The 19,723-nt window shown below is 43.6% G+C and overlaps 1 protein-coding gene and 1 long non-coding RNA gene across 3 annotated transcripts in view; one reads left to right on the top strand and one right to left on the bottom strand.

Moving 5' to 3' along the window:
• The window catches only part of LOC136827956 (uncharacterized), a 216,351-nt gene that overhangs the window by 73,389 nt on the left and 123,239 nt on the right, over window positions 1-19,723 (top strand). The gene's annotated exons all lie outside the window — the stretch shown is intronic.
• LOC136827955 (transmembrane protein 138) overlaps window positions 16,205-19,723 on the bottom strand; it is a 54,859-nt gene continuing 51,340 nt past the window's right edge. For both annotated transcript variants that reach the window (XM_067085517.1, XM_067085518.1), the window contains one exon: window positions 16,205-19,219. Coding sequence is in view for 1 of the 2 variants with exons in the window: in XM_067085518.1 (XP_066941619.1) it covers window positions 19,121-19,219 (99 nt within the window). In the remaining variant the exon portion in view is untranslated. The remainder of the gene's footprint in view (window positions 19,220-19,723) is intronic.

The following is a 19,723-nucleotide window of genomic DNA, read 5'->3' as shown; positions in this document are numbered from 1 at the left end:
TCAGAACTCAACCATTTGACGAAGGACATCTTCAAGGTCTTCAAGATCTTAGGTTTTTTAGACTGGACTGTCGGCGCCTTAGCAAAGAAGATAGAGGACTGCGCCACTCTCCATGATAACTTTGCTACAGACTGTCTGGGAGTCCTCTCATGCCCAGATAAGGTGATCAGGGATGGATTCCAGGAGCTGGCAGCCTTATTTGCAGTGGGAGTGCTTAAGAAGCAAGAACAGCGGTGTTCATTCCCTTCAAAAGGGGTCACCACTTCCCAGAGATCCGCACATCTTTTTGTTCCTTTGGATCAACATAGTCTCCTTCCCCGTGCGACAATAGAGCATATCACAACAGAGTTGCAAAAGAAGTCTGTTCAAGACTTACTGGCTTAGTCCTCCAAATGTCTGAAGGAGTCAGGACGTGTTTCCTTGACTACTTCTTTTGCTCCCAGAACGATCTCACCTCTACAACAGCAGACATTTCGAGGTGGTAGAGGCAAGTTGCAGTCCCATTCTCGAGCGTATTCTAGGTCAGTCCGACCAATCAAGAAGTCAACAGTCAAGCCTTCCTCTCGCAAGTGAGGATGCTGTCCTCCGTGTACCAGTGGGGGCCAGACTTCTACATTTTTGGACCAAGTTTGAGGACAGAAGTGTAAAACCTTGGGTTTTAAGAGTGATCAGAGAAGGATATTCCATCCCATTCAGGGAGAAACCACCCTTAGCATCCTCTCCCATCAATTTGGCGGCCTACTCTTTAAGCTCGGAGAGGTATTTGGCCCTGTCACAGGAAGTCTCGTCTCTGCTCGCCAAGAGGGCCATAGAGATAGTCAAAGATGTCAGAACGCCAGGGTTTTACAACCGCCTGTTTGTCGTCCCAAAGTCATTGGGAGGTTGGAGACCTGTCCTGGATGTCAGCGCCCGGAATTTCTATGTTCGAACTACAAAATTCAAAATGGAGACCACCCATTCAGTCCTGTCCTCCATCCGTCAAGGGGATTGGATGGTGACTATAGATATGCAGGACGCATATTCCCACATTCCAGTTCATCTGGAAGCTAGAAAATATCTGCTGTTTGTGTTCCAGGACAAGGTCTTCCAATTTCGAGTGCTGTGCTGCGGCCTCTCTACAGCCCCTCAAGTTTTCACCCAAGTCCTCGCCCCATTAGCAAAGTGGCTACATCTCATGGGGATCAACATTTGTCTATATCTAGATGACTGGCTCCTACACTCCTCCTTGGAATCAAGTTGAACAGAGGACCTCAGAAAGACTCTTCTGTTAGCCCAAGAGTCGGACTTGTTGATAAACTTAGACAAATCCCAATTAGTCCCAAGTCAGTCGATTCTATATTTAGGAATGAAGACCAACTCTCAGAGTTTTCAGGCTTTTCCATCCGACAAGAGAACCCAATCCTGCATTAGGACAGTTCGGAACTTCCTCTTTCTCCCCTCATGCTCGGCCAGCGAGTGGATGAGTTTGCTGGGCACACACTCTTCCATAGAAAAGTTCGTTCCTTTAATGAGACTACATATGAGGGTTTTAAAGTTCTTCCTAAAGGCCAGTTGGCTAAGGAAGACTTCTGGACTTGTTTGTCTTCCTGATCACTCCTGAGATCAAGGAGGGCCTTTGGTGGTGGCTTGTGACAGGAAGTTTTGCAGAAGGGAAATCTCTACGCCCTTTGAGGCCCAACCTCACATTATACTCAGACGCATCGGATCTGGGTTGGGGGGCTTTGTTAGAAGACAAGGAAGTTTCAGGGACATGTCACAATCCAAGAGAGGACTTCATATCAGTGTGAAGGAGCTGAAGACAATACACTTGGCCCTTCACCACTTTGCAGCAGCGACTTTCAACTCCACAGTCATAGTCCACTCGGACAATACGACAGCTCTGGTCTAAAGGAATCAGGGAGGGACCCACTCCTTTTTCGCTGTATCAAGCAGCCAGAGAACTTCTTATCTTGGCACAAGAAAACCAAACAAAGATTGTCACCCGCTTTATACAGGGCAAGCTAGATTTCATAGTGGACAAATTGTCACCCACTTTAAACAGGGCAAGCTAAATGTCATAGTGGACAAATTAAGTTCTTGCAAACAGGTCCTACCCACGGAATGGACACTGAATCCACAAGTGTGCACCAACCTGTGGAAACGGTGGGGAAAGCCGTCAGTAGATATGTTTGCAGAGTCAAGGAACCACCGACTTTGCTTCTATTGTTCTTCAGCCCTGGACCCTCTCGTGTGGGCAACGGATGCGATGCTTCAGTACTGGTTGAACCTGGATGTCTATGCCTTCCCACCATTCAGCATGGTGGGAGACATAATCAACAAATTTCTCCTGCATGACAACATGCCAAGGACTCTGGTAGCTCTTTTTTGGCCACAGAAGAAGTGGTTTCTGGATCGCCTCGATCTTCTGGTAGATTTCCCAAGACTACTGCCACAGCAACAAAATCTACTCAAGCAACCACACTTTCACCAGTTCCACCAAGGACTGTCCACTCTCGCTCTGACAGGCTTCAGTCTGTCAGGAAGCTTGTCAGTGCCAAAGGCTTTTTGAGACCAGCTGCAGAAGCAATTGCCAGGTGTAGACGCGTCTTCCTCCGTCTACCAGAACAAGTGGGCAATCTTCCACAACTGGTGCAGAAGACAATGTATCATCTACTTCTACCTCTGTAACACAAATAGCAGATTTTTTGCTATTTTTAAGGTCCTCTCGAGGGTTAGTTACACCTACGACAATGGCTGCAGAGTGATGCTAAACTCCGTATTCAGACATAGAGGTCTTGATCTGTTGGCTGATAAAGACATCGGTGACCTAATCAAATCACTGGACACTGAAACAGGAGAGGTCAGATTCTGCTTCCTGGAATGTAGATGTTGTTTTAAAATGGCTTTCAGGCCCTCCTCTTGAGCCTCTTCAGTCCACATTCCTCAGGGATCTCACAAGGGAGACCCATTTTTTAGTATCTCTGGCTACTGCTAAGAGGACTAGTGGGTTGCAGGCCTTGAGCAAGAAGGTAGAATTTGCACAAGGAGACGCGGTCTACTGCTTTACTACGGGATTGTTAGCGAAGAATGAAACGCCGACCAATCCCTGACCCCATTCATTCACAATCAAGAGTTTAACGGACATTCTTGGTCCTAAAGACCAAGAGAGAGCTCGTTGTCCAGTAAGAGTGTTAAAGTGTTACCTGGAGAGGACTAAGAGAATCGGAGGCACATCTCCTAATCTCTGGTGTTCAGTTAATGACCTGGCCCGTCCTTTATACAAGAACGCGTTGGTATTCTTCTTGAGATGTAATTTCCGAGTCTCACATTAAGACTCAAGAGGAAGACTTGCCTATTTGCAAAGTTGAAGACCACTATATTAGGGCAATAGCAACTTTGCTTGCCTTCAAGCAGAATTTATCCCTCTCTACAATTGTGCAATCCACCTTCTGGAGGTACAAGCCAGTGTTTGCGCATTTTTATCTGCATGGTATTGAGACTGTATATGAGAACTGCAGTACCCTCGGACCATTATCCGTGGCTGGCATGGTGTTGGAGGGGGAAGGATAGGAGATATCTCTTCCATTCCTCTATCTACTCACCTTGAATTTAGGTTGTAGAGTTTCAGGAAGTTGGGGGGTATGAGTACCTGGAGCACCCATCGTTCGTTGTGTCTTGTTATGAATGGGTTATGGGTATCTGGTTTTTATATAGTGTGTCACTTGTTTTTTATGGTCTTGGTTGTGGTACTGCGCTCAGGGCAAGGGCTTTTGTTTTTATTGTTTGCTTTGGCAGCCATCAGAGTACTCCTCGGCTGAAAAGCCCCACTGATGTAGGGGCGCCCCTTGCTTCACTGCCACACCACTACAGTCGAGATGAACTTCGCCAGAGGCAGTAATTTCTGCTGTAGCTCTCTCACCGGGTAGGTTACAACAAACATTTTATCATTGTTAACTACTTTCTATTTCAAAATTCATCTCCATCTATGAGTTTTTTTTAGTAGTATATGCCCATGCATCCCACCTCCTGTCAATGTGGAATTTAGCTATGTAGTTACTTGGTAAGTAACTTATATAAAAATGACTTTTTATGATAAAATATAGTTTTATATATACTTACTAAGTAACTACATGACAGAACCCTCCCTCCTCACCTCTCATGGACATAGGGCATAAATGAATTGGGCTCTTTAGTGGTGTTGTACCTATCCTTCCCTGAAAGTGGGCGTGGCGAGTTACCTACACCAGAATACAGTATTGGAATGCTACTGTGAACTTTCAAATCTAAGCTGCCAATAAATGAAAGTAATAGCCATGTACAGGCTGTCCCTGCTTACCGGCAGCATCGGTTAACGGTGATCCAGTTTTACGGCGCTTGTCTAGCGATGCTGTTAACTGGATTTTCGCCATTAGTGAGTTATTAGTGCTATTATTGCTGATTTTCAGTTAGCGGTGCTTGGCCGGGAACGGACTCCCACCCCTAACTGGGGACTGCCTGTAGTTACTTGGTAAGCATATATAAAACTTTATTTTATCATAAAAATGTCATTTTTTAATAAATTTGTATTTTTCATAACTAACAAACCTGCGGTCTTAACATATATGGCCCACCTAAAGCCACCCCTCATTCAGTTACCAGGGCTGGAAGAAAAATTGGTGTGTCACAGTGTTGTTGGGGTAAGCTAAGTCGGGCTGCGCCCGCCCCCTTCACCCCTATTGGCTGTCTCCCGTTGCCACCAAAATCCTTGTGCTACTCTAACCGGACTCCAGCAAGTGTTAGAGAAATTCCCCTATGGTAAGACCACAGGATTGTTAGTTATGAAAATATAAATTTATAAAAATTTGTCATTTTGAGAGAGATATATGTTATTGACTTGTCTGTTATTATTATAAGGGTAATTTGCATGTTTGTTTTGAGTAAATGACCTATTAAGTAACACAACTCAAGTATAACTGTAATAAACTCTCTCTCTCTCTCTCTCTCTCTCTCTCTCTCTCTCTCTCTCTCTCTCTCTCTCTCTCTCTCTCTCTAGACCAGAAAAATGTGGGTGTACAGTGTACAATGATTACTTGTAATCAAGTAATCAGAATTTTCAGAAAATATAAATAACTAACGAAATGATAATTAGAGAAAGAAAAAAACTATGAAAGATTTCGTAGAGTGCTAATGTCAGGATGTAGTCATACAGCTACTTTTGGCTAATAAGGCATGAGTTAGTCTGCCTCAATATTTCCAGGTTGCACTGCCGGCTTGCTCTCGGCCTTTAACCCTTAAACGCCGAAGCCCTATTTACAAAAACGTCTCCCATATGCCGGCGGCGTTCGGGAGCTAGTGCCGAAGCGGAAAAAAAGTTTTTTTTTTTTTCAAAAAATCACAGCACACTTAGTTTTTAAGATTAAGAGTCCATTTTGGGCCCCTTTTTTTCTCATTGCCTGAAGTTTAGTATGCAACCATCAGAAATGAAAAAAAATATCATATATAAATATTGGAATATATGACAGCAAAAAAAAAAAAATCGTATATAATTGTATACAAATCGCGCTGTAAGCAAAACGGTTAAAGCTAATGAGTTAATTTTTTTTAGTTGTATTGTACACTAAATTGTGATGATTTTGGTATATAACAGATTGTAAAACGATTAAAGCAGCACAGAGAAAATATTATCACAAAATGATGCATGAATTCGTAACGCGCGGACGTAAAAAAAAGTTTTTTCAAAAATTCACCATAAATTGAAATATTGTGCTAGAGACTTTCCAATTGTTTCAAAATGAAGAAATTGATTGAATATTACTAGACTGTAAGTTTTTTAGCTTACAATTGCATTTTTTTACCATTTCGATCGAGTTAACGTTGACCGAAGGTTGATTTGTTTCTATTTATCGTTATTTATATGAAAATATTTCAAAAATGGTAAAAGCTAAAAGCATGATTTATTTTTTGTTGTATTCTACATGAAATTGCGCACATTTTGATGTATAACACCTTATGTAACGAATAATATAAAATGGCGAAAAAATTACGACAATGTGACTCAAGAAATGCTAGGATTTTTAGCGGAGTTCGCACGTGCAGATGGAAGGAAAATGTTTTTTCAAAAATTCACCATAAATCGAAATATTGTGCCAGAGACTTTCCGTTTGTTGCAAAATGAAGTTAAAGGATTGATTGTTACTAGAATGTAAGAATTTTGGCTTACGATTGCGTTTTTTCGAGCATTTTGATCGAAAGTTAAAGTTGACCAAGGTTGATTTTTTTCTATTTATCGTTATTTATATGAAAATATTTCAAAAATGGTAAAAGCTAAAAGCATGATTTATTTTTTGTTGTATTCTACATGAAATTGCGCACATTTTGATGTATAACACTTTATGTAACGAATAATATACAACGGCGAAAAAATTACGACAATGTGACTCAAGAAATGCTAGGATTTTCAGCGGAGCGAAGGAAAAAGTTTTTTCAAAAATTCACCATAAATCGAAATATTGTGCTGGAGACTTTCCGTTTGTTGCAGAATAAAGGTAAATGATTGATTGTTACTAGAATGTAAGAATTTTGGCTTACGATTGCGTTTTTTGAGCATTTCGGTCGAGTCAAAATTGACCGAATGTTAAAATTTTGTCAGTTATCGTGATTTAAATGAAAATATTTCAAAACTGTTAAAAGCTAAAAGAATGATTTATTTTTTGTTGTATTCTACATGAAATTGCGCACATTTTGATGTATAACACTTTATGTAACGAATAATATAAAACAGCAAAAAAAATTACGACAAGGTGACTCAAGGAATGCCAGGATTTTCAGCGAAGGAAAAAGTTTTTTTCAAGAATTTACGGATGCCCCTCAGGACACCCCGATGCTTCCTAGGGGTCGTAAAAGGCACGGGATGTGGTCCTTGGTCCCCTTTGGTCACACGTGGCCGCACAACACGGCGTTGAGAAGCTGGGTCATCTTGGGTGCTTGGTCCCTCACCAGCATCCCAGTCTAAAACTCGTCTCACACGCTCACTACCGACAGGCAGTATGCGCCTTTCACGGTCCTGACGACGTTGGGACATCTCTGCAAACGTCATGTTGCCTCACAAATATGCAAACACTCGCCAAAGTTCTGCAAAACACGGATGCGTCAAAAAATCGCTCTCGGACGATGCGGCGCTGATGCTTTCTAGTACGGGAAGGAGGAAATTCGCGCATGTGCGTCTGGGTGACGCTTATAAACAAAACAACAGCTTGATCCGTGAACTCCCAGCATCCCTCAAGGCACGTGATTTAAAACCTTTCGCAAACTAGGCCTATAATTATTTTTCTGCGAATATTTAAAAAAAGCATTTTTAGTCGACGTATGGTATGTCCACTTGACACCCAACAGACAATTTTAGTCGACGTATGGTACGTCCAGTAGGCGTTTGAGGGTTAATTAGCCTTTGTAACATAATGGTGAGTATCCTCAACAGATGCTCTCCACACATTCAGATCTGATTTTGGCCCATATGCCCAGCAAGATCAGTGGTTCCTAACCTTTTCAGTGTATGCATCCCTTTCAAATCAGCAGTCAGTTCTTACACCCCCTGAATTACTGAAATAAAAAATAATAATAATTATTATTATTATTATTATTACATGTATTATTAACATTTCTTTCTTTATTTCTGAGTCCAGCCCCGTGTCAGCCGGTGAAATTCCATTCATGCACGAATTTCTAGGTATAAAATGCTAGATATACCAGAAAATAAAGAGCTTTCAGGAATGCTGGGGTTACTACCCCCAGATCGAGCGTCTTCTCCAAGGAAGACGTCGGTATAACCAAGGGTGAGTGAAAGGATCACAACCACAGAGCCACACTCGAAAGATATCCCCATGTTAAAACCCCCAGAAGAGAGCGGTGAGCTGTTACAGCTCCCACACACCGATGCCCGCCAGGCCGGTGACACCAGCGCCACCTACCACATTCCATTTTCTAGCACGTGACTTGCTTCTTGCTGAATTTTGTGCTTGTGCCTTCATTAGGAATTTTCATCTATTTCAACATGTCTTCGAGCAGCTTTACCATCTCCAAGTTAAGTACCATCTTATTGTGGGGTTTTTGCGATAATTTTGGCTGTAATTGTCTCCTTTTTCACAATTATGAGAACTTTATGACGCCACGGCGTCCCCTACCAGCCATGTCGACCGCGCGGCGACCCCATCAGTTTTTTCTGTCGGGGTTGTCTCCTTGTCGTTATATGTTTTTATCTGCCCCCCGGTTCTCCTCCTGGCGGGTTTCCTGCGGTGGCCCTTTTTTTGAGTCTTATTAAATTTCGATAGACCTATACGAGTCCGTTAGGTTCCCGTCGTGCCCCGCTTAGGTTCCCCCCCAGGCTGAGTTCCTAGTTGGTATTACTTAATTTTAGTCTAATATTAAGACTATGTTTTATTATTCTTGGCGTTGGTGCTCTTATATATATATATATTTTTATTTTGTTACCTCTTCGAGGTAGCGGCAGCCTTAGATCTAGCCGCTTCCCCGAAGTAGGCTACACACCTCGCATGAGCACATTATTCTTAGAACTATTCTTAGAATTATTCTTATGTTTTTGTGTGATGGTTTTTTATATGTGCGGGTCTTTTTCCCTTGCCTATCACATTAGGCTCGTATTGCTTCCTATCCTCTCGCCCTTATAGGTTAGGCGTGGAGTAATCCATCGGGTCGAGGGAGTTTTGGTTGATGTTTCCTCCGTGGTCGTTTTGGGGGTGGCAGAGTGAGCCCCTTCGTTCTCCCCCTTCTTTTCGAAGGAGTAGAGTTCATTGGGTGTCTCCTCTAGGCTAGTCGCCTTTTTGCCTCCCTCTTTTCGGTCCCGGTTGGTTCTCGGCACAAAATTTCTCTCCCTGTTTTACCTTCCTCCACCCTTCCCGTACTCCTTCCGTTAGCCTAGGCTAGGCCTAGTTCGGAATATTAATTAGGCTTTGCCTAGTCAGGAATTGGGCGTTGAGTCTTGGTCACATCCCTTCCCTAGGAGTAGGCCACCCTACCAAGTTTTATTATTTTCTTGGCGCGGTGTGTGTTTGCAGTTGAGCGGGTGAATCATTTTCCCTTGTCTCCTGTTTTCACTCTCGTAGCCTACTCCTCTTCCCTACCCCACCACCTCCCCCCTCCCCCCCTACCAGATCTTGCTCTACTCGTGCGGGTGACGCTAGATGGTGTTTTCTCCGAGTTGGGGACTCCCCCTGGTGGAGAGATTCGCTCCCTCCCAGACCAGTCCCAGGCAGCGCTGTGTTTGTGTTGGTGGTTCGGTTACTCGCTCCAACTCGAGCGGGTTCGAACATTCTCTCCCACATCTTTATTCCTCTCCGTCGGGTTTCTTGGTTGGGTTGTTGACACTTGCTCCGGCTTATGTTATGTACTTGGCCTATCATGACGAGCATCTCACCCACCTTGTTTCACTGGCGGGGAGGTCCGAGAGAGGGGGAGTGTATGAGATAGACGGATCCCTCCGGTCTCCGGAGTGGATTTCTCATTTTTACCATCACTTGTTTATTTTATTATTCGTTTATTATATATGTATATGTTATCTAGCGGAGTGAGTATCTCACTCCGTCACTACATTATTTCATATGTTATTGAGTCCGGTACTACACCCTGGGGTTCCGCCGTCGTTTTTGCTGGCAGCCCTTGTGGTGAGTCCCTGTTGTCTCAAACCTTTCATTCCGCCGGAGTATTCCGGGGACTGGAAGTATTTTACCTCCCACTCTGTTCAATTTGGAGCTTGTTGGCCTAGTCCTTCACGAGGGGTTTCCTATCCACCAGAGCAATCCGGTTGTAAGCTGAAATACCCTGGCCTTCCAGCTTTAGGTTACTTAGAGTGGTAGGTTCATGTACTTTTTACACTTACAGACTGTTCGCTGTGAGGAGCCGGGGTGCACCGCTTCATTGCAGCAGCCGTACGGACACGTAGTATGCCGGACCCACGCTGGTTGTGCGGTCCGGTTAGACGACCTGATTGTCTGGCACCCCGACGGCTGTGAGGTTTGCTTCGCTTTGTGTGCGAGCATCCAGGACGAGTCAGTAAGATATAGTTTTTTCTCATTACACTCCTCATATCGAAATAGTGTTTATATGGTTCTCGAACCATCCTTTCGTTCAACCCTAATTGTCTGTTCTCTTACAGGCGGACGAGTCCTCCAAGAAAACTTCTCTGGAATCTCTCCGCGCTTGGGTGGCTGGGTTCGGGAGGAACGTTCCGTCGGGGAAGCCTTATGTCCTCGACGCCAAGTTGAGGGACCTGCTCTACCCCAGCGCCCGGGTGGCGGCTGCAGTGCCGGAAGAACTTGCCACCCCCATCATCCAGCAGATCCGGGATGCGACCCAGCCACCCCAAGAGGACATCCTGTACGCGGAGGTTTCGGAGGACGTCGCCGCGTTAGACTTGGACCTGGAGCCTATGAACACAGAACAGGACCAGGTGGTAAGTAGTGAGGTAAGTGAGGTTGCGGGGGCGGGCCCCCTTTTTGACTCCCCAGCTTCATCCATATCTTCATTTGCAGGTTTTGTGAAGTCTTCCACCTTGGGTGACTGAGCTCCATCAGCTGTCCCCAAGCTGAAGTTGAAGACTTCATGGAAGGCGAAGGGCTTTAAGTCCTCGTCTTCCAGGAAAGCCTTGCCTTTCCCCCGTCGAAGGCTAAGGTCTCAGCACCGTAGCCTCCGGGAGCAAATCTGGTTCCTCCGGCAAAGGCGCGAGTAAGAGGGCATCAAAACCAAGCCCTCCTCGCCAGCCTGCCTTTGATCCGAGGCATTTGCTAACCAGCTTTTTGAGAGGTTCTCGGCGGAGGTCGAGTCCAAATTTGCGCAAAATTTCCGAGAAGCTTACCAGCCATGACAATATACTGGCGGGGATGGCTCGCCACACCGGAGCCGAACCACAGTATGTCATTCGACACGGCGGATCTCCCTCCCTTTGACGTCGGGAACCCTTGGCGTTTTTAAGCCCTCCGGGCTATCCAACACGAGGGCACCTTAACTGTTGAAGGTCTTGGCACGAGGCAGTTGGAAGAACTTGAGTTCTTTCCCGCCGATCTCTTGCCCCCTTACCCAGGCTTCGTTAGGCTGACGGAGGAAGCCTGGGTACGCTCAGACAAGGTTCCTAGGGAGACAGTGATCTTCCCTAGAGACCAAGCTCAGTCGGCTCTCCTGCGCACTCTGGACGGAGTGGCAGGCTGATAACACCAAACTGACACCTTTCAAGGGCAACTTTACAATGTTCGCCCTGGGTGACAGGTTGCCGACTCCTTGTTTGAACAAAGTCGCTCTGGCTACGGCCCGAGCTTGCTTTGATGGCAATCCTTTGCCACAGCTGAGAGAGACAGACTCCACATCCCTGGTATTCCCAGGGGGTGATGAGTTCTGGGTTGACGCGCCGTCCACCTTTACTGTGGGAAAGCTGGACGCTTTTTGTGCGTCAACACAATTCAGCGAGCAGCTTCCTAAGCTACCGGAAGCCCTGCTGAAGGCGGAGTTTGAGGCCCGGACTAAGCTAGCCCGGTCATTGAACTCCGTCTGCCTCACTGAAGCCACTGCCGTCTCCTGTGCAGACGAGCCTTTCTTCCAGGTCTTGGCTAAATCCCTATTGGCATGATTTCAGTCTGACCTGTTTGATTTCATGATGGCCAGGCTCGAATGCAGGAAATTCATCTTCGCCGATGCCACACCATTCGTCACGAGCCTAACAAGCTCGTGAAGAGTTCGATCTGGGGACCTAACCTCTTCCCTGAAGAAGAGGTTACCAATGTACTCAGGGAGGCTACAAGAGCCAACCAGAGTCTGCGCTCTCGCTGGGGCATCTCAGCCTACAAGCGGAAGACCCCAGAATCTGGCGGCCCCCAGACGAAAGGAGGCAAACGCGGTTCAGGAGGCACAAAAGACCCCATCATCAGGCGGTAGTCCAAGCCGTCCCGGTCTCGGCAGTGGCACAGCCCTCCACCTCGAAGGCCCATCCCAACAATATGTGCTGGTTCAACCAGCCCATTCCCTTTGCCGCACCTTCGTATGTTGCTTCACCAGCATACAACCCAACCTATGAGGGCCGTGGATTCTTTCACGGCCTTAATAGGAGCGCAAGGGGGAAGAGGTCGGGCCCCCTTACAGAGGCAAATCCAACACCACTCCAAGAGGTAAACCTGGACGTGGTAGAGGAACAAACCCGCTCCTCCCACTGAGAACAAACAGGTAGGTGGTCGCCTGTATTGGTTCAGGGACCAGTGGACCTTCAGCCCTTGGGCACACAGCATTGTGTCCAAAGGTTTAGGATGGAGCTGGATCAAAGACCCTCCTCCTCTGATCAGGTTTTACCAGCCACCCTCAAGAGTCCTACAGGACTACGTGGCAGAATTGCTCAACAAACAAGCAATAAAGAAAGTAAGGCACCTAAAGTTTCAAGGCAGGTTATTCACTGTTCCCAAAAAGACTGCGATCAGCAAAGAGTGATCCTGGATCTGTCGCGTCTAAATCTCTACATAAAATGCGACAAATTTCGCATGCTTACGGTAGCACAGGTACGGACTCTACTTCCGCGTGGAGCCGTCACCACCTCTATCGATCTTTCAGACGCTTACTATCACGTCCCAGTTGCGCGGAGCTTCTCTCCGTTCCTGGGTTTCAGACTCGGGAATCAAGCCTACTCCTTCAGGGTCATGCCTTTCGGTCTAAACATTGCACCCAGGATATTTACAAAGCTGGCGGACACGGTAGTTCAGCAACTCCGGTCCCGAGGGATATCCCTAGCAGCGTACCTAGACGATTGGATAATTTGGGCTCCAACAGTTCTAGAATGTTGGAAGGCCACGGCCACGGTCATCAACTTCCTGGAGTCGTTAGGTTTTCAGCTGAACAGAGAGAAGTCCCGCCTGACTCCGGAGTCCCGGTTTCAGTGGCTGGGTCTCCAGTGGGATCTGTCCTCTTACACGTTATCCCTCCCGCCTCCCAAGCGGAAGGAGATAGCGTCCCTTACCAGGAAATTTCTGAAAAACAAATCAGCATCCCGCCGGACCCAAGAAAGAATCCTTGGGTCTCTTCAATTTGCCTCAGTGACGGACCTGCTCTTAAAAGCAAAATTAAAAGACATAAACAGAGTGTGGCAGAGTCGAGCCAATGTCAAGCTCAGAGACAAGGTCTCCTCCATTCCCCGAATTTTAAAGGCGAGACTGCGGCCTTGGTCCACAGTCGGTGGCCTGTCCAAGACAGTTCCACTTCAGTTTCCCCCTCCGGCGCTAGTAGTTCACACGGACGCTTCTTTAAGCGGCTGGGGAGGATATTTGCCAAAACAAAAAGTACAAGGGACGTGGTCCACAATGTTTCAGCGGTTCTATATAAACACCCTGGAAGCTATGGCGGTTTTTCTAACCTTAAAGAAAATCCGCCCCCCCAGCCGGATTCATATCAGATTGGTATTGGACAGCGCAGTGGTAGTTCATTGCATCAACAGGGGCGGCTCCAAATCAGGTCGAGTGAACCAGGTTATGGTTGCCATTTTCTCCCTGGCGAACAAGCACAGCTGGCATCTGTCAGCCACCCACCTAGCGGGGTGCGAACGTGGTGGCGGATTCCCTGTCCAGAACTACTCCGTTGGAGACGGAGTGGTCTCTGGACGGGGAATCATTCAATTGGATTTGCCGCCAGGTTCCGGGTCTCCAAGTGGATCTGTTCGCGACGGAGAGCAACTTCAAGCTTCCCTGTTATGTGGCTCCAAACCTGGACCCCCAGGCGTATGCCACGGACGCAGTGACGATAGATTGGAACAATTGGGAGAAGATTTATCTGTTTCCCCCAATAAACTTGCTGCTGAAAGTATTACACAAACTCAGGACATTCAAAGGTCAACCAGCCCTGGTAGCCCCGTATTGGCCGAAGAGCAATTGGTTCCCTCTTCTTCAGGAACTTGGGTTGCGAAGTCTTCGGATTCCCAAGCCCAAACTGACCCAAACAGTACAAACCAAGACTGTGTCAGCTTCCTCAAGAATTCAGAATGCCCTAGTTTTATGGACTTTATAAAGTTCGCAGCCCAAAAGGGAGCAAACATTGACCCGTTAACACTCTGTTTTTAGAATCAGACAAGAGAGATTCTACTTTTAGACAATATGACGCAGCAGTCAAAAAAATTGGCCTCCTTTCTGAAGACATCTGAAGCCCAAACCATGACGACTAACCTAGCAGTTACCTTCTTTAGATCATTGTTTGAGAAAGGCCTTGCCCCGGCCACTATTACCACAGCCAAGTCAGCCCTGAAGAAGGTATTCTTATATGGCTTTAAAATTGACCTTACAGATTCCTACTTTTCATCTATTCCTAGAGCATGTGCTCGTCTGAGACCCGTATCACGCCCACAGTCTGTTACGTGGTTCCTCAATGATGTTCTTAAGTTAGCATCTGAGATTGACAACTATCAATGCTCTTATCTGGATCTGTTAAGGAAAACTTTATTTCTGATTAGCTTGGCTTCAGGTGCCAGAATCTCAGAGCTATCGGCTCTCGCTAGAGGTGATGATTTTGTTAACTTCCTCCCATCCAGAGAAGTCCTCCTTTCCCCTGATCCTAGATTTTTAGCTAAAAATGAAGACCCTCAAGACAGGTGGTCTCCTTGGAAGGTGGTGCCCCTTCCACAAGACCAGTCTTTATGCCCAGTTTATACCCTAAAGTCTTACCTTTTAAGAACTCCACAGTGTAAGTCGGGTCCTCTTTTTATCAGGGAGAAAGGTGGTACTCTATCGTTAAATGCAATAAGGCAACAAATTTTGTATTTCATTAAACAAGCTAACCCGGATTCAGTTCCTAAGGTTCATGATATTCGAGCAGTTGCTACTTCTACTAATCACTTTCATAATATGGATTTCTCAGAACTCTCCAAATATACGGGTTGGAAATCACCTCTAGTATTTAAACGCCACTATTTAAAATCACTCGAAGCCCTGAAGTTTTCTACAGTAGCTGTGGGAAGTGTCATTTCCCACCTTAATTAGTCATCATCCTTTATCCTTCCCCAACCCCCGCCCGACTGCCTCATTTACTTCTCTGCTTGCCCTCCTGGTTGATCATGCCTCACTGCCTTGCTCCTCATATTGATATTATTATTGTCTCTGTTGATTGGAAACTGTAATTTGACATGTTGTGATTATGGATTGTCTTTGGGATACTGGGCGGTTTTTATTTTGCTCCATGTACCCCATTTATATATATATATATATTTCCCCATGTTGTATTTGTCTCTTGCGTGTGTAGCTATATGGTTATATTTACTCTTTAGTCTAAGTATTTTTTGAATGTACATTATACCTTTGTAGTCTTAAGTATTTTTGGGTTTTTTCCCTGCCATGCTGTTGGCTATGTCAACTTCTACCGTAATATTAAGATTTTTTACTGTACTTTTTCGATTTAATATTCAATTTTTCATGTGAGAGATATCCTTATTAAAACCATTTTCATAACTTGTGTTTTTCTTCAGGTTACCTTGTTTCCTCATAGTTAGCAGTCTTGGCATGATTCTCTATCACTATTTCACCGGCTGACACGGGGCTGGACTCAGAAAAGGGATTTTGACAAAGGAAAAATCTATTTCTGAGGAAGGCCCCGTGTCACCCGGTGACCCTCCCAGAAGTACCTTCTGCTCCCCCCCTACTTGCACATGCCAAGCCTGGGGGTGGTGCTAGTCTGGAATGAGGTAGGTGGCGCTGGTGTCGCCGGCCTGGCGGGCGTCGGTGTGTGGGAGCTGTAACGGCTCACCGCTCTCTTCTGGGGGTTTTAACATGGGGATATCTTTCGAGTGTGGCTCCGTGGTTGTGATCCTTTCACTCACCCTTGGTTATACCGACGTCTTCCTTGGAGAAGACGCTCGATCTGGGGGTAGTAACCCCAGCATTCCTGAAAGCTCTTTTTTCTCTGGTATATCTAGCATTTTATACCTAGAAATTCGTGCATGAATGGAATTTCACCGGGTGACACGGGGCCTTCCTCAGAAATAGATTTTTCCTTTGTCAAAATCCCTTTTTTTTTTTTGCAGAGAAAACATGCATACAGTATATAAAAATATTTTTTATTTTAATTATTCACAGCATCCTCACACCCCTGGTTAAGAACCATTGAGCAAGATGGTCAACTGATTTTCATAATTTACTATTCTTTTATATTATAAATAATGTTGATACATGGAAAGACCTAATTTCCAGTTCCTAAGGAGATCTCTTAATGTTAAACAAATAGGTTTTCATATACCTTTATTGTCACACAATTTCAGCTGAATGTTTTCATCAAAATATGTGCAATTTAACTTTAGTGTTCATTAAATTTGTTTTGTGTCAGTGTAATGGGTAAGTTACTCAATTAAAAATTGATAAGATACACCTTTTATCATTTGACTTTGACTAATATAACAAATGTAGTAGACTATCTACACAACTGTAAAACGATGGTCACGCTCTTAAGACAATTTTCAGTAATAAATAATCATTCAGGTATTTAACAACAGCAATTAAGGAAACGTAAAACTATCTGATCAGTGGTTAGACAATCTTCAAATTGAACAATTACAAATAAATGAACAATCTTCAAATCCAAAAGACATAGTTCAAAATTTACAACATTTACGTTTTCAGGCATAGTCAGTTAAACAAAATGAAAACATTTAATCAAATTACATAAAGTTATATGACTAAAACATCACAAAATTATCATACATTAGGCAGTTTAGCAGTTTCGTGGTGTACATACATACATACTGCTGTACACAGGAGTTTAGGTTGTGGCTGCGGAAATCTCTATTGGCATTTCAAGACTACGAATCAAAGGTTTCAGGAAACCGGCTGAGAAGATGCCTCGCAGACGAAACAACAGTCTCTCCAGAAGATCGTAGGCGTATCATTGAAAAGTATATCACCAGTGAAGACTTCCTGTCAATGGCACATGACCTGGGCATAAAGAGAACCACGGCCTACACAATCATTAGGCATTATCAGCGGACAGGTTCATATCAAACTCATCATGGAGGAGGTCGCAGATTATCAATAGATAATGAATCTATTGATTTCCTAGTATCTGTGATCGAGGCTGAACCAACAATACCAATCAAGAATCTGAATGAGATTTTACGCGAAGTATTTCCAAGGAAGCAGCGTGTATCTGATGTCACTGTGTCACAAGCACTGCAAGGTGAATTAATAACTCTGAAGCTTTGTCACAACATAGGGAAGATAGAATTTCTCCAAAAGTGAAAGAAGCTAGGTCAGTATTTGCTCATTACATGTACGAATCTGGCCTACAAAAGCATCGCATATATTTGGACGAGAGTGGATATAATCACTACACCAAACGTATGTATGGACGGGAACCAAGAGGCGAACAAGTACATAGGACTGTCAGAGGCCAACGTGGAGGTAATATCACCCTCATTGCTGCAATCTCAGATCAAGTTGGATTAGTGTACCATGAGATTCATACAAGCACTGTGAACATGGACAGATTTAAAAACTACTTTACATCACTAAATGCAGTTCTAGGAGAGGAGGATTGTGTCATCTTCATGGACAACGCTCCTTGCCTTAATAACATTTCAGACATTTTTCCCGAGAGAGTGATACGATACCTGCCCCCTTATTCCCCATTTCTAAACCCAGTAGAAACCTGCTTCTCTGTAATCAAGGCACATCTAAAAAATACTCTAAATAGCATTGTGGACAGATGTGATGTAACTGCGGCGCGTCAAGCAGGAACAACACTACGAGCATACGGAACGGCTGCTCATCCAGTCTATGGAAAGCTCACTATAGGTTGTGACACCTCAGCTTGTTTCATCTGAGTCTAGGCACAGTAATACATTTTTAAGAAAGTGTCTGACAAGAGATGATATTTGGGATTAATGTAGTAAATACCGAATCTATCACAATGTTACTCAAATTTATGGTTATTTCATTTGAGTGCTTAGATTTTATATGCTGTGTATTATCAGTATATTTAAATAAGAAATGTAAGTTATTTCATTGGTAGCAGTGTATTTCATGTTTATGTTTCATGTATGTTTCAAATGTAAGGTGTTTCATTGGTAGCAGTGTATTTCATGTTTTTGCTTTATGTTTCAATAAAGTTTATGATTGGCAAATGACACTTGTTTAACTATCATTTACGTACCTTCCTTACTTATGCTTTAGTAGTCGAACAAATTAAATAAGAAGCAATTACAGAAAATGTACAACAGTACATAGTACAGTACGTATGTATGTACAGTACTACTGTAACCTCTCCTACCCTCCCCTCCCTACTGTTAGGCCCCGTTGTGCTAGTATGCTAATTGTTCTTTATTACTTAGATTGTTGTCGCATTCTGAAGATTGACACAGTGTTTTTTTAATATGCCATATTGTTTTTCAGTTTTGTAGATTGTTCAATTTCATATGGTTGATTGTTTTATACTGCGGAACAGTGTCGTTAGTGATGAAGACTGTTTCTGAATTATAGTCGATTGGTCAAAATCAAATGATAAAAGGTGTATACTTGCAAAGTTCTATTTCAAACTGTGTTAAATATTTCATAATTCAGATTCACATTCACATTATTAGTAAAACAGTGCACTACTGTATAACACAGTTTATGGCAAGAGGCCAAATTGATGTACATGATGCTTATATATATGACGAATACATAAGCATAACCTACAGGTAATTCTTAAGTGATTAATACAGTACTGAATATACAAAATGACTTTTGGTAAGTAACAGCCAACAGTTACACCAAGGGTAATATATACAATACAGTGTGCAAGCAAACAGTGGTTTCAGTTGAAGTAATAGGAATATAAAATTAAAATAATGTATAACATATACACAATGATGAATGATGAAATAGTAGATTGAATAAAAAGCCAGTTATATAAATATATATATGCCAGTTATTAGTTGTAAATAAATGAATATATACATGGCTATATATGTATTTATACAATATATACATAGTTCCCTGATGTATACTTTTAACATTATCTTTTGGAATCAGTTAGGTTGTAAAACAGGAATATTGTACAGTAGTCTGGAAATATTTTTTTACATGATGTATAATGGCAATTCCAAATGTAGCATGGCTAACAATTTTTTTTAAATACGCTGGGAGTATTTAATACTTCTTCAGGTTGATCAAAAACACTTGCACTGTAATGTCATATACAGTATGCACATATGCTGCATCACCAGTTTCCAGTCAGGTCTAGTGCAGAAATTGCTCCCTAAGTATCTCTGCAAATATATTATACATTGTTGTTAATAAGCCTTCAAGAATTTAATAATTGAACATTACAGTAACTAATTTTTTCAAGTGCAAAAGTTAATTCAGTAGAACTCACTTATAATTCTAAATGACTGAGCTACAAAATTGTAAAACAAAAAGGCAGCATGATTAAAATATTTACCCAGTGATTTTATCACCAGAACTCTAGCAGAACAAAGCTTCACATCCAAACACTAGTTCTTGACATTACAGTAATTACTTAACCTAAAATCCATTGCATTTCAGTTATTTGTTGAAGCCAAAAATAACGGGCTTGTAATCTCGGGGACCAGCATTCACTCCCCGTCAAGGGCCAAATAGTGAGACTGTCTACCAAGTGGTTACTGCCATGAGTGACATCATGGTGGGGGGTTGGGGGCTGATGTCCGACCAAAAGGCAATACCCTGTGGGAGGACTGAAACCACCAAAATTTAACTTTAAGATAGATTCTTGGGAGTAGGTTTCCTTAAGA

This window comes from Macrobrachium rosenbergii, chromosome 42, assembly GCF_040412425.1.
Source record: "Macrobrachium rosenbergii isolate ZJJX-2024 chromosome 42, ASM4041242v1, whole genome shotgun sequence".
In the NCBI taxonomy this organism is placed as follows: Eukaryota; Metazoa; Arthropoda; class Malacostraca; order Decapoda; family Palaemonidae; genus Macrobrachium; species Macrobrachium rosenbergii.
The sequence above is the reverse complement of the archived record's forward strand: the minus strand, read 5'-3'. Positions and strand labels throughout refer to the sequence as shown.